The sequence below is a fragment of the Chrysemys picta genome, chromosome 9 (assembly GCF_011386835.1).
Source record: "Chrysemys picta bellii isolate R12L10 chromosome 9, ASM1138683v2, whole genome shotgun sequence".
NCBI lineage: Eukaryota > Metazoa > Chordata > Testudines > Emydidae > Chrysemys > Chrysemys picta.
In genome coordinates this window covers 6,629,054-6,644,217 of record NC_088799.1, presented here as the reverse complement: position 1 = coordinate 6,644,217, position 15,164 = coordinate 6,629,054, and the positions used below count along the sequence as shown (strand labels likewise).

The 15,164-nt window shown below is 42.2% G+C and overlaps 1 protein-coding gene across 12 annotated transcripts in view; it reads right to left on the bottom strand.

Moving 5' to 3' along the window:
* DIS3L2 (DIS3 like 3'-5' exoribonuclease 2) overlaps positions 1-15,164 on the bottom strand; it is a 270,679-nt gene that overhangs the window by 159,612 nt on the left and 95,903 nt on the right. For all 12 annotated transcript variants that reach the window (XM_008173711.4, XM_065557595.1, XM_024110278.3 and 9 more), the window contains 2 exons: positions 4,512-4,618; positions 3,137-3,384 (listed from right to left, as the gene is read on the bottom strand). In XM_008173711.4, the coding sequence (XP_008171933.1) occupies positions 3,137-3,384; positions 4,512-4,618 (355 nt within the window). The remainder of the gene's footprint in view (positions 1-3,136; positions 3,385-4,511; positions 4,619-15,164) is intronic.

Sequence of the window (15,164 nt, the reverse complement as noted above, 5' to 3'; positions counted from 1 at the left end):
CAAGGTTACATTTTATTTGAAATTCCATGACAACTATTGTCACTTGGACAAACATTTAAGACCCTGAATTATACAGAGAATATCCTGGGACCGACACAGTCACAACAACACTGCATACCTGAATTATACCGTCATGTGGGCCCATCTGTCATTGTGTCTAAAAGCTAATGTAGATGGAGCCACTGCTTTAACATTTTACTTTGCTATTGTTTAATAGACTCACCCAGCACCATACGGGGGCTGGGAGATAGGAGTTCACTTGGCCAGTCTCTAAGGAACAGACAGCAGCAGTGAGAAAGTGACAGATCACAGACCGTGGAGAAGGTTCATTGCCAACATTACAGGTACTGGCTTGGATCACAAGAACCCTAGAATATACCTGTATCTGACACTTGTCTCTCATCTGTCTGGAAAGGGAAAGGTTGGCTTAGAGGCTGGTTTGTTTTAACCACTGCTTGACGTGGAGAAAATTAAATGCCATTTCACTCCAGTGATATCACTCCAAATACTACTCTATGGGAAAGGTATGTACCAGAGCAGAGCTGTGGGTATCCCTGTGCAAAGGGTGACCAGATGTCCCGATTTTATAGGGACAGTCCCGATTTTTGGGTCTTTTTCTTATATAGGCTCCTATTACCTCCCACCCCCGTCCCGATTTTTCACACTTGCTGTCTGGTCACCCTACCTGTGCATCCCCTGGATATCACCATCTCCGTATGTATCTGTATCCATTTTATCATAGTCTCTCCTTCCTTCTTTTTTTTCTCTCTCCCTCCACCTGTTCCAAACAAAACAAAAACTCCACACTTCCAGCATGACAATGCGGCCTTCTTCCAAGGAGACAGAATCTCACCTTTGACCACCAGGTGGCACTCAAGAGTCACAAAAATGAACCCCCTCCCCAAACTTTCACCTCCAGGATGCTGCCAGGTTTTCCCCACAATGTGTAGCAACAAATCTCGAGGTGGCATTTGAACTTGGAGTGTTGAGCAGCAGCTCACAATGTCCTCTGCCAAGTCCCCTAGCTCACCCATCATTTTATGGGTCCAATGACACACACAGTCACCATGAAGAAAGCCACAGGACTCTTTGCTGCTCATGAAGAAAGAGAACATTTTGGGAACCTTGATGTTGCTCATGAAGGATGGTGCATTTCAGAAATATCTCAACTATACTTCCCAACGTGTAGTGGCCATTATTTTTTTTTTGTTTAAGCTCATTTGGGGATAAATGCAGGATGAGCTAAAGGAGAGTGTTGTACCGATCGGAGTTTGGCAACATCTACAGAAAGTTACTTGTAGATTCCACAGCATTCAGGGGAGGAGAGAGAGATTTGCAGATCCTCTAAGACTGTTTTCCCGTCAGGCAGGTGGGTGCAGAATGTATAGACAAGACCTACTGGTTCCTCTTCAGTCTAGGTCCCCTCTAACACAGACCCTTAGCAGTCCTTATCAGGTCTTCTTATAAGGTTCCCTATAATTTTTAATAGAGGTGACTTTGGAGGCACTTTAACTTCGAAATAAAAACATGAATCTTTTGATCACAGTCTACAATAGGTAGAAGGAATTTTATGTTAAGAGTCTGGTCACCCATTGCAATTCTCATGTTCTATCATTGAGCACAGTACTGTGCCAACCTGCACACACAAGCATAATGTTATAGATTAATAATTGAGCAAGAATTGAATGCAAGAGGGCCATATTTAGCTAACGACGATATTGTTCTGACACTTGTTTGCTTGAATCTGCAAGACCTATGCCATTACTCTCTGGAGAGAGTCCATGAGGCACCAAGAAAATCTTCAAGAGACGGTCACAGCTAATGGACTAATTTTCCTTTTTCTTTATAAGAATTAAGGTCAAAACATCACTATGGATCCAGTTTTAGCCAAAAGGGAAAAACAAGTAGAATACCATATTTCCCGCCCCCTTCTATTCTCTCAATAATGATTTTTAAATATTGTCCATTTATTAAGTGATCTTCATTCAAAGATCTCAAAACATTTTACAAAAAGATGGCTACCCCCATGTTACCGATAGAGAAACAGACACAAGAGAGACAAAGTGATATTCCTTGAGACAACAGAGCCCAGGCTGGAGTTGAGAACAAATCATAGACTCTTAATTTTGTCCCCTGGCCTAACAGGTACATCGGGAAAGTGCACAAAGTCAAGTACATGATGAGTTGTTGTCACCTGCTAACCACAAAGACCTATCCTAACCAAAAATAAAATCTCAGCCTCCTCCACGGTCCCTCTCTATTAATTTGGCAGGGTCATGCAGCCACATTTAGTAAAAGCCAGAAAACTACCAGGCCCTTTGGGGGCCTCTCAAAGGTTTCATTCTATTTCAGTGTTTAAACAAATGTATTTTGTGAAAGTTGAGATCAATCATCAAGATTTTACACGACCGGCTCCCCAGGGCTCTTACTGAAGTCATAGCAGAGTCCCAGAGGAAACCACTCTGTACCAAGACAATCATGGAAAGTTTCTTCAGTTCGGTTTCCTGACAACACCCTTTACATCTTGGAAACTACTGAAGTAGCCAAATCAGGATGCACAATACTGCACATCAAAAGGACAGATAAGAGAAGCACTGATCGCCCAATGAAAGAAAACATTAACGGAGCCTCAAGAATTCCCCCTGCACTGCTGAAGAGAGCATCCTTCACGATAACGAGAAGCAGGAATAAAATGAAGACGCAGACTGAAATCTTCTGATGAAAAGGGCGGGGGGAGAAGAGGAGCACATAGCATGGAAAGCCAGCTAGCATAATAGTTAAGCCGGTCTGTTTCTCTCCTTAGCTACAGTTGGTTCCACTGCTCAGAATGCAAGCTCCTTGAGACAGATAACCTCTATTCTACACTTGCATTGTGAGGGCCCTAGCACATTGCAGAGATTAGTTACTTATCTGGCAGCACCCAGAGGAAGCCAGAAGTTTATATAGCCAAGAGCCATAATGTTTAACCAGCATGCATCTATCCTGAGACAAGGCAGGGGGCCACTCTGTAGAATACTAGCAGCAAGATATTTGTCTTGTGTCTCTAATGCGCTTGTAGCACATATCCAAATAAAGTCCAATTAGGGGTCCAGAAGAGAAACCTCTTTTTTCTCCAGATCTGCTAATAACCACGTACCCTATTGCAAAGTTGCTGTCTTCCCTCCAATCCACAATCCGACAGATGAAGAGCGTACTGGAGTAGTCCTCAGGCCGGCTCATGAAGTCCGGAGGACAGTCTGCCAAAGACACATAGGCTCTAGGCACTCGGTGGTCCACAGGTGAGAACATGGCGCACTTCTTGAAGAGTTCACTGCTTTTGTCTGCCAGCAGTTTGATGAAGCCTGTAGCTGCTCTGGAATGCTTCCTCTCCAAGATACAGACCACCTAGAACAATCACAGGATTTCTACAATTATCACCATCAGAGAAACTTTCATTTCCTGTAACAGAATAATGGTGAAAGGAGAGCCCCCGCCCCCTTTTTTTGTTTTTAAAACAGTGGCCATTTACAAAGTGATTTCCTGAGCCAAACAAAACTTGCCATCTTGCTCATGGCGATGGTGGAACTGTGTGTCTCCCAAGTGTTCGCTCTTTAAGGCACTTTTCTTAATTACTGAACAAAACCAGACAAGCAGCAGCCGTACATTAGCCAAAATGCACAAGTCACTTCTGTAAAATCTTCCACTTGTATACTCACCAGTCCAAAACCAGTGCCTCTGTGGAGCCAATGCTAACTACGGGAGAGGAAAGGGCACACTGGTGGGGAGTTTGGCAGAAATGTTTTTCCTGTGCTTCTCCAGAGTTAGGGCTTTATACAAAAAGGCTTAGATAATAAAATAAATTGCATCCCATTAAATGTCACTTTCCACAAATGCGTTCATCCAGGGTATATTTTTTGTAGACCCATATAAATCACTGGATACAAGCAGAAATATTATCGCTAATTGTCTGGGTTTATTAAGAGCAATCCTTTTAGAAGGGCTGAAGCTTCACCTCCTAGTGAAATCTGGAACGTAGGAATCACCATACTGGCTAAGATCAGAGGACAATCTAGTCCAGCACCCTGTCTCTGGCAATAGCCAGAACCAGATGTTTCTGAAACCCCTGCAGTAGGTGTGGGATAACCTGACCTCACATAGATCTCATCCTGTCTCTTAATAGTTAGAGAGCACCTTAAACTTGAAGTTTAATATCCCTTCCAAAACTGTTATCGTTAATTATGAGAGCTCTCACTATTCTTGGCATCCATATAAACGTCCAAACCCTCTTTGAATGTTGCTAAGTCATGTTGTATAATGAACACGTGCATTTTAAACCAGGGTAACTGGCAAAAATGGCACGGTACTCAAGCCTTTATCAGACTGTGAAGAAAATATTCCTACACCGGGGAATCGGATTCAATGAGCACTAGCAGAAGATTGAAGGGAGGCCAAAGGCAGGGCTATTGCAGAGCATAATGCTGTTCAAGCCCTTCTGACATGAAAGATAGATTGTTATTCCGATGAGACGTTACCTTTGCTGTCCTTTGAAGAAACTTCTCCTGAAGAAGCCTTGGATTGTTCACCTTGGAGACATCTTCTTGCTTAGCACCTTGTGCACAACCACTCTCAGCGTCCTTCACTATAGGAAACAAAGCGAGGGGCGGGGGGTTACTTTGGTACGTCTTCCATCATCAATTTGCTTTAGTCTTTTGCTGTCAATTCTTATCCAAACTTCAAGTACAAGTTTTAACTGAAGGAAACAAATTTGACTGAATGTCAAAATACCCCAGCAACAAATGTCATGTAATATTTCTCCAGGCCACAATGAAGAACAGATATATGTTCACTTATTGTGCACATCTGCAAAACAAAGTCAAAATAAGCCCAAATTTTACAAGTACATCTATACCAGCCATAATAAACAAAATAGTGGAAAACACATTCTATTTATTAAACTTAAAAAAAAAAACTGCTTGAATTTCCTGGCTTTTCTTAGTTGGTGTCATTAACTTAACATTATATAAATAGTCCTTTAAGTACTTACATTCATTTAATATTTAATTTCCTTTGAAAAACCTTATGCAGGGATATAAAATACATATTTATCCTAAAAGAACGAGGAGTACTTGTGGCACCTTAGAGACTAACAAATTTATTTGGGCATAAGCTTTCATGGGCTAAAAAGAAATTGAAACCACATCTCACTAGTTAACACTCTTCGGCCACAGACCAGGGGTATTAAAAAGCCTGGAGAAAAGTAATCACTTCGCTTCATATGACCAATAGCCACTTACTTCTTTTTTCCTGTTAATTTCCTTCACCAGATACCAGCAATGTTTAAGCCAACTGCCACCCAAATTTTGGTTTTGAGTTTCAAAACATGCAAGTATCCATCACAGGTAAGAGACACATGTTAGTGCATCTGGTATTTACAAACTGCTAATGCAATCTTTAATTTGGTAAGAAAAGTTTGAGGGTGGGCTCTGGAATGGCAAGTTACAATTTTTATCCTTCTGAAAGTGCCTTTAGAATGGAAACACAAACACAAACTTTATTGTATATCTAGGGGAGGAGACACTCCTCGTTTTTCCCCTGGTGTTGAAACTCCCATCTACCTATGACGTGTTCACTTAACATAGGATCCGGATTGTTCTGGAGAATATTGTTTTCCAAAAAGGACCAGCCCACTGGCTGCGAGTTTAAGGGAAAGTAACTGTCAATGGTCTTTTCTTAAAAGGAACAAGAGAAAGACACAAAGTAATACATGATTGAAGAATGTGTTCCGCAGGATGCCAAAAATGCTCATATGTAGACTAGAAAGACTCCAGGACAGAGTTTTTAAAGCAGAGATACAGGCCCACGCAAGACGCCCATCTGTCCAACAAGGCTCCCATCAATGGAACTTGCTGGTGACATGATGGATGAATGGTGAGCCGTCTCAGACTGGGAAAGGCTGCAGCTGCCAGGAGGACAGAGAAGTCAGTCAGCTCCACGCGACTGAAATCTGCCTCAGACTCAGAGATAACACAGAGGACTGCCCTTATGTTTACAGACAGATCTGTAGGTAACTGCTGTGCACTGCCATCCAAAGGGTACATTCACAGATGGGCAAACTTCCATACATGGAACATTTTGCCGTTAGGTGAGATTATATTAGCAGTCATTTGGCAGCAACTGCTATCCCTATATTGATACATCCATTTTCATAACTTTTCCCCGAAAACTGCCTTTTGGGATGAAGTTCTTCAGGCTTATGCTCTGCCCAACAGGGAATTTTTAAGAAGAGTTTGAGCAAAGAGGAATTTTTATGAAGAGTTTGTGAAAGGAAGAAGGGGAAAGGGGTAAAAAAAAAAAAAAAAATCCCTCTCTTTTTTTAAAATGTAACCCCCTTTTCCTCCCAGATCATCTGACCTTAAATTGATCAATCAATAGTATTCTGTGAAGGGTAAATCACAATGGATGTCAGGCTGACAAACAAATTTGAAAAAATTGCTTGGATAATAAACGATTTTAAAATAGGAGAATACTGTGGTTATGATCCTAAGCAAAAGGGAGGATAAAGCAAGGCAACAATTAACATTTCTGCGAAACAGAGATCATATCAGGCAACAATTTTGAAAAGCCGAACACAAGTAAAGCTGTTTTTAAACGTGAATTTTTAAGAATATTCTACATGCCTGAGATAATCTTAATGAAGATAATGCTTTGTACATACAAACAACACTTCCTAATAATTAGTTAATGATATTGAGTTTATAATGTTGCAATCAAAAAGACAGTAATTATCCTAATGCACAGGATGCGATGACCAAAAATTAAGAAACACTAGCAGATGATGGAGGTGAACTAGCTTGGTATTTTCCCAAAGACTGTATATTAAAGCATGCCTAACAAGAAGCACAGGGATTTACTGTCATGAGTGTTTGACCGCCGAACACAGTCTGCAGGCTGGACGACCGATTAGACCGACAGCAAGGAAGACAAAACTTACTTTTCAGTGTGACACAATGGGGATGCTGCAGCCAACACGTGGTAGGAAAAAATGAGATATATGCAAGGACAACTACTATGAAAATTTCCAGGAACAACATTCTAGGAATATTTTCTTGGGTGCGGGTAAAGCTTTGTGAAATTGTCTCTTTTATACCTTACCTTCAGATTCCCATTTCTCAACAAAGTCATTCACATTTATCAGCTGTTTCAACTGAGACAGATTTGCCTACCACTTGGACAAAAAAGAACAAGTAAAACCAGTAACCTGTTCTCAGAAGACATGGCTTGTGCACGTGCACACATGGGATATTCGCAAGCTGAGCACAGAACCACACAGCACAGAATTGCCTACTGGAAGCATGAATTCTCACTGTGGCACCTGGTAGAATCTACCCCATCAACCACAGGCAGAGACAATCAGAGGCCCTTGAAAACCAGTGTCCTTGAGGCAGAACGCTATCTCCATGTTTCAATGCCTTAGCCATACTCACCAGAGAATCCTGAGCCCATCAGCCAGAGATTCATCCAGCAAAGATATCAGAGGGGTAGCCGTGTTAGTCTGAATCTGTAAAAAGTAACAGTGTCCTGTGGCAACTTAAAAACTAACAGAAGTATTGGGAGCATAAGCTTTCGTGGGTAAGAACCTCACTTCTTCAGATGCAAGTGATCGTCAGTGATCTACAACCCATCCTGGACAATGATCCCTCACTTTCACAGACCTTGGGAGGCAGGCCAGTCTTCGCCCACAGACAACCTGCCAACCTTAAGCATATTCTCACCAGCAACCACGCACCGCACCATAACAACTCTAACTCAGGAACCAACCCATGGAACAAACCTCAATGCCAACTCTGCCCACATATCTACACCAGCAACACCATCACAGGACCTAACCAGATCAGCTACAACGTCACCGGTTCATTCACCTCCACGTCCACCAATGTTATATATGCCATCATATGCCAGCAATGCCCCTCTGCTATGTACATTGGCCAAACTGGACAGTCACTACGCAAGAGGATAAATAGACGCAAGTCAGATATCAGGAATGGCAATATACAAAAACCTGTAGGAGAACACTTCAACCTCCCTGGCCACACAATAGCAGATGTAAAGGTAGCCATCTTACAGCAAAAAAACTTCAGGACCAGACTCCAAAGAGAAACTGCTGAGCTCCAGTTCATTTGCAAATTTGACACCATCAGATCAGGATTAAACAAAGACTGCGAATGGCTATCCAACTACAGAAGCAGTTTCTCCTCCCTTGGTGTTCACACCTCAACTGCTAGCAGAGCACCTCACCCTCCCTGACTGAACTAACCTCGTTATCTCCATACTGATTTATACCTGCCTCTGGAGATTTCCATTACTTGCATCTGAAGAAGTGAGGTTCTTACCCACGAAAGCTTATGCTCCCAATACTTCTGTTAGTCTTTAAGGTGCCACAGGACCCTCTGTTACTTTATCCAGCAAAGAGATTGGAGTCTGTGACCAAATCTTCAAGAGAAGTCAAGGAAGTCAATCCTGAATCCACTTGTTCCCATACACGTTCCTTATCAACATCTGTATTTGAAAGGCATACTTGCTAGTGGGGGTGATGCTTCTCAAACAGGAGATGGGATGAGATGGGAACATTGTGCCCTGGGGCTCCTGGATAAAATGAGCAAAAAGATGCAAGCTTTTCTAAAAAAGAAGAACAGGAGTACTTGTGGCACCTTAGAGACTAACACATTTATTAGAGCATAAGCTTTCGTGGACTACAGCCCACTTCTTCGGATGCATCCGAAGAAGTGGGCTGTAGTCCACGAAAGCTTATGCTCTAATAAATTTGTTAGTCTCTAAGGTGCCACAAGTACTCCTGTTCTTCTTTTTGCGGATACAGACTAACACTGCTGCTACTCTGAAGCTTTTCTAAGTGAACCTCCGAGCAGGAGCTGGCCAACGTGAGGCAGAAGAAGGCTGCTACCAAAAGGATCGCACCAAATGGACTAAAGGACAACAGTGACAAAGACACGTGCACAAAGATGCCCCAAGGAGATGGGCAAACTGGCAAACCTCTAGCCACTTTGGATGAAGTAGTAGTATCCTCTGAGGCAGAGTGGATGTCACAGATCTGAAATCCACCTGGTCTGAGCTGTCAGATCCCAGGCTTCTGCACTAAAAAGATTCCTTTGTGGCTAAAGAAAGGAGAGACGCAACGAGAGGGCTAGATCTGCCAGGATTCAAGGAGGACCTGGCACAGAAGTTCTGCTGTAGGCAGCTTTGTCACAGACATGTGAACCGGCATTCAAGTCTGTTCTAAAAGCCCCTTTCAGCTCCATTGGCACCAGGCAGTGTTCATTTGGCCCTACTGGGAAATGCTGTTCTAAAGGGGCCAGAGTTTGGAGCAGAGGTGAGCACCCACCTGGGGTGCACACGTGGGGGAACTACGGAGGTCATTCTCAAAGGAGAGAGAAGATCTGAAAGAAGGTGGCTTTTGCACAAAGGGGTGGGGGTGGGAAGAAGCTCTTTGCCTTATGGCAAACCAAAACTGAATTATTCTGACCCCTTTACTGTAGTGGTTATCCAATGGCCATTCAATATTTCCACCCTCTGAAATGTCATGTTTTCTGAGAAAGATTTACTAGGTTAGCTTGGGCAATACTTCATAAGCTTATCTTATAGTGAAAACACACGTCAGCAGCAAGAACCCAATGTAATTCTGTTATAATCCCCTTGTTTTCCTTTCCGCAATTATCTGACAAACCAAAATGGTAATAGCTTTACTGAAACAATTAGGCACTAACTGCACCTCTCAAATTAGTTATGTTATTACCAGCAAATTAGATTCAGCACTTGTGGCATTCGCATCCCTCTCTAAAAGATCAGCTTGAACAGTTCTCATATGTAGTCAGATGTATCTGGCAACCATTCATGGTCTAACTTATTAAAAACCACCCCCCAAAATGTCCTTGTACAATCAGATTACCATGACACTAACAGGTGGCCAAAGCGGCCCTACAGCCATCAGACTAGAATCCTTATTAGTGGTGACAGATCCAAAATTACTTTCTCCAGGTACGCGCTGGTCACCATGGAAAACTGCAATTCCTTCCAGCAGGAACACAATTAAAGATGCAATATCCACTTGCAAATGAAAATATATCAGCGTTTCAAGTCTCAAAAACAACTGACTGGAAAAAAAAATTCTCCCTCACGGGATGGAAAGAAACAATTACTGAATGCTTACTACTTCAGCTATAAAAATCTTAAAGAAAACAACCTAGCCTATTCCACATGGACTTGACTTTCCCGACTGTAGCCACTACTGGGATTTATCCAGTTCCAAACACAGAACTTGGACTTCAAATCCAGGTGCTCCTATACGACACGGATTGGTTGGTACATGTGACTCAAGAGCAGGAAACGTTTGCTGTTTGCTAATGCAGTAATAGACTTTTCACTTCTCTGGTGTTTGTTTAATTGGGCAGCTTTAGGTACTTAATGTTTCTGTACCAGAACATCAGCAAAGTGACTTCAACAAGAATAAATCGGTTGTTAGTAGATTTAATCTCAAAGATGGTGCACCACTCTCAATAAGGAAGTGTTTTTCAAAGCTTTGTCTATACCAATATAAAGAACCATGTACTGTAAATAAGAAAATTCCATAAAAACTACACAAATATGTAAAGAATGGCAATTATGCACTTCAATAACACAAACTAGAACAATGATTCATTTTTAATGGACAATCAAAAGGAGCAGCAGCATGATTTAATAATTAATATAGGGGACTAAAAGGTGGGATATTTTGATTCTGTAACCACCATTGCTATGGCCTTCTCTGTGACACTGGAAACATCAAGTAACCCGCAACATGCACTTCTATACAGCAGCGTGGATAAGGCAATTTCAATCATCAATTTTAATCAGCTTCTCCATTTGTACTTCAGTTATTTTCTAAAGAAAGGTGCATTCTCGTTGGTAGATATGACCATTGAAACATGTTAACTTACAACTGAATAGAGATTTGGTACATCCTTTTGCTACCTAGAAGGGTGTACTAGATACATTTATTTAAGCAATTATCTCTTAATATTTTCAGATTCTTATTAACTGTACATTTTTAGTATGTTAGAAAACGGTGAATGATATATTATTTATTCACTAGATAGTTAACTTTTTGCTCATGATTTGTATCATGCTTCATTAGGCTGGTTATTGGAATTTAATTAAACACACAGAACAGCATATAGAACAATTGTTTTTATTAAGCAAAACAAGCCTTTAAACACAGTACACACCTGTTGTGCCAGATGTATAAAGCTTGACCTCCAAAGTTAGACGTTTTTCCCTGATTCTTTCTTTACGTAGAAAAGCAGCCTTTAAGTCAAAGTTTTTGAGAGGCTCGTGGATTTGGCATATTTATGTTTTATTTAAACGTTTTAAGAGACTATAAGTAGTTTAGGCCTTAACAGATTTTGTATTCAATTCAGATTTCATTTTAAACAGGTTTATTTTTTAAAAAGAAAAAAAAAAACCAATGTAACCAAAATTAAAAAATCAGATTTAAATTTAAAAATAAATAAATCAATTTTCTTGATTTCCCCCCCCCCCCCCAAAATCATCTGTTTTTATCCACCCTGCTATACAGTGCTCATCAGATCCTGATTTGGGGGGTACTAATGAAGATTTTTAAAAGGCGCGTACACACGGCCCACCACCACAAAATAATAAGAACTTTAAATGGCTACGTGCCTTCTGCAAGGCAGAACTCGATACACACACCTAGAGCCACAGCTTTTCTGAAATGCACGTGCAGATCCTGCTAGAGTGAATGGGAGCTGTGTACACATCTGAGAACAGCACTTGACCCTTCCCGCTACGGTGGTGAAAGTCCAAGGCTACGCTGAACAATTCAGATGGTACTGCCCCAGAGTAGATTTTATTCTACTTTTCAATAAGCCACAAAAAAGTCCTACTTCGGAAAGCAACACAAGAAAAAGCATCTGAGTAAGCACTAGACACGTGCTTTGTATACCATCTGTACAATACAAGATTAGTTCTGAATTAAGGAGCATATTTAGCTCACTTTGACTGGACTGTCCAGTTAGTAGTTTTGAAATTTTTAATAATGGATATAGCACAGAGTGTCCTACATCAGACTAACGGTCACTGTGTGAACATGCCTCTTCTCCATGCGTGCAATGTACTGAGATAGAGCCGTGTATTTAAATAGCAGGGCAGTTTCAAGCCAGACAGTATTCCCAAGGCATTTCATAATAGCTATTGTATACACTTCAAAAGCACCAGCGACTTCCTTCATGGTGTTTCCTTTAAGTTTACACTTGAGCAATCTCACCCTGCGATAACCATTCATTGCTAACTCCTGAATGTGCTACACCCCCATGGCCAACAGCACCAAAGACGTTTGAAGTTAGAAACTCGCAGGGTTAGAAAGAAGACTTTTGAAGATCCAGAGGCAAGTACTTTATAGACAGAAGGGACATATCAATCAATACCCAATATCTACAAAAAGGCAGCGCAAAAAGCAATGGCAAAAGGTGTACACTACAGGTTTCCTTCCCAGTATAGGTCTGATAGGCGGTGACAAATACTGTGGAGAGAGACAAAGGTTTAGATTTTCAAAGCCAAGTATGGGATTTCAATTTAAATTAATGGGAGTCATGACTAAATCCCCTACTCTGCTTTCAAAGTCTCAGCCAGAATGAGTATGGCTGCTTACCCACTGTCCATGGCTAGGAGAAAGTTGTGCACCAGGCCTCTCTCTGTGCTCTATTCCTGCCTAAAGCCTGACTGAGGTTCTAGGATATATCCTGGCAGAGGTCATGTGTAGCGAAGACAGCTCTTTGCTCACTCAGAAATGGAAGAGGAGACAGCCAGCATCAATTCACAAGACCAGCTGTGTCCAGAGTATTTTCCTGAGTATCTGTCAAACAGCTGTGTGTTTTAAAGTGGACAGAATTCTAACCTCTTACGAGAGACTGGCAATCTCTGACCTCTATTCACAGAGAAACTCTCCCTGACTGGGTTGGGAACTGTGTACATATGGATAGATGGTAATGTATAACCCTTTATCAATGGATTTTGTTTGGGGCTGGGGGAAGCAAAGGGGGGGGCGCCTAGAAAAACCAAAGCTCAAGATGATGAGAAAACTTAACTTAGCTTTAGATTGTCCTACAGAGCATTTCACTAGGAACCTCACATTGCTCTACATGCAACATTTCATTGTGGACAAAGACTGAACTCAACAATGTCAAAATGTGTGTCTAGGTATCTCTGTGGACTGAGTGTCTAGGTATCTCCATGGACAGGGATAAATGAACCAGGGCACCTCTAGGTCATCAATTTCAGCCTAGGTCCATAGTGATCAAAACTGTTACAGTCGAAATGCTGTTTGGTGATCTGTGTAAGATGAGCTCAGAGGATTTCAGTCTAGCTCTTTCTGGATAGAAGTCCAGATCACAAAGCCACCATAGCTGGGCCATCTGCTGGTAGTCTTAGCAGAGCAGCAAATCCCTGAATTGGCTCTGAGACTGCACTACCTTTTGACAGCCCCTAAAGCCGATCACTCCAAAACAGGGTCAGGACTCCCGCAGCGCTACTGCCAATAATGGAGGACGTCATTCTCCTGGGCTATCAATGTGGCACCTCTCATGAACACCAGATTCATTAAGTTAAGAAATAATTTAGGAAATGTTTTCATAATTGTGTTTCATTAAATATTTAACAGGCTTGTTTCATTTCCTTTTTTAGGGTATGTATATTGTTTTTCTTAAAGTGCTTGTGTCATTTTTCCCCCCGAGAAGAAAGGATTTTGCTACTAAATGAAAAGTACAGTATTTGATTAGGTTAGCTGAATGAATTTTGATCTGATTCATCTAGGAAAATTGTTAACGATAACCAGATTCTGCTACCTCCCATGCCTACCGTCCATTGTGCAAATCAAGCCTTTTAGCCTGCTCAGCCAGGACGCGTGACCCAAGGGAAACGCACAGATTAATTAGTCTCTTCAGTAACATACGGTAATATGTGAGTCGATCTAATTCCAGTTACCTAACTGCATGAGTAATTTTTTGCCTCGCATAAGAGGTCGTTGTGGGGTCATGAAGACTGATGTGGGAAGAACAGAATAAGATGTTACCTGTCTCAAGCACCACAACATTGATTTCTATTGCAGACCTCACTTATGCAATCAAAAGTTTAAAACAACTCAACACTGGAGACTCAATAAGGTTCAATGGACGGAAATCGAAAAACCCACTCGTCCAAAATGAATAGGAAGATTTTGCATGATGGGTGCCATTAACTTTGGAAAGAGCTAAGCTCTATAAAAAATATAACCCATCATAAGGGCTAGAAACTTAACCTTCCAAACATGAGACTGGGGTAAACCAACACAGTGTTGTGTTGAGACTGCGGACAAACAACTCCAGTTTACCTGCAGCTGCTCATAGGTTTTCCAGGGTGCGGCAGAATGAAAACTGACCTGCGAGTCTTGTCAGTTTTACCCCTCCTAATGGAAAGCCTGGGAGTGACAGTGAAAGCCAGGGAGCCAGCTGCAGCAGGGGTCAGGCTTCTAGCAATGCAATGGTCACAGCTGATCCTGGCAGAAGCTGTCTGATTGATTGCACTTCCTGACAGGTGGAGGGGCGGAGCTAGCTACTACCTGACTCCGCAGCAGCCAGAGGTTGCCGGCTGCTCAACGCGTTCCACACCTGCAGCTGCGCTTGATCCGGCTTCCTGTGTCTGCCCCTGCCCAGCCTGCTCCTATACCCGGCTTCAGTTCCTGCCCTTATCGATCCTTGACATCCCTGGCTCTGGTTCCACTTCCCAACCACGTCTCCAGCACACCCAAAGGCTCTGGCATTCAGCTTCTGATCCCTGGCTCTGACCTCCAATTCCACTTCCTTGCCACAGCTCCAGCTCACCTATTGGCCCCGGCTTTTGGCTTCTGTTCCCTAACTTTGACCGTCAGCTCTGCTCTCCACTATGCCCCTGGGAATCCTGCAGTCCTGATTCTTGACTCCAGTGTGGTTCCCGTTCTGATCTCCAGGCCTGGCCACCCCCTGACCATTAGGCCCCACCACCCTCGTCCCAGTCATGATCCTGACAGTGAAACTGTCAAAAATAAGGTACATCACTCTGTTGCAGCCTGGAAAAGCTATGAGCAGCAGCAAAGGTAGGAACTA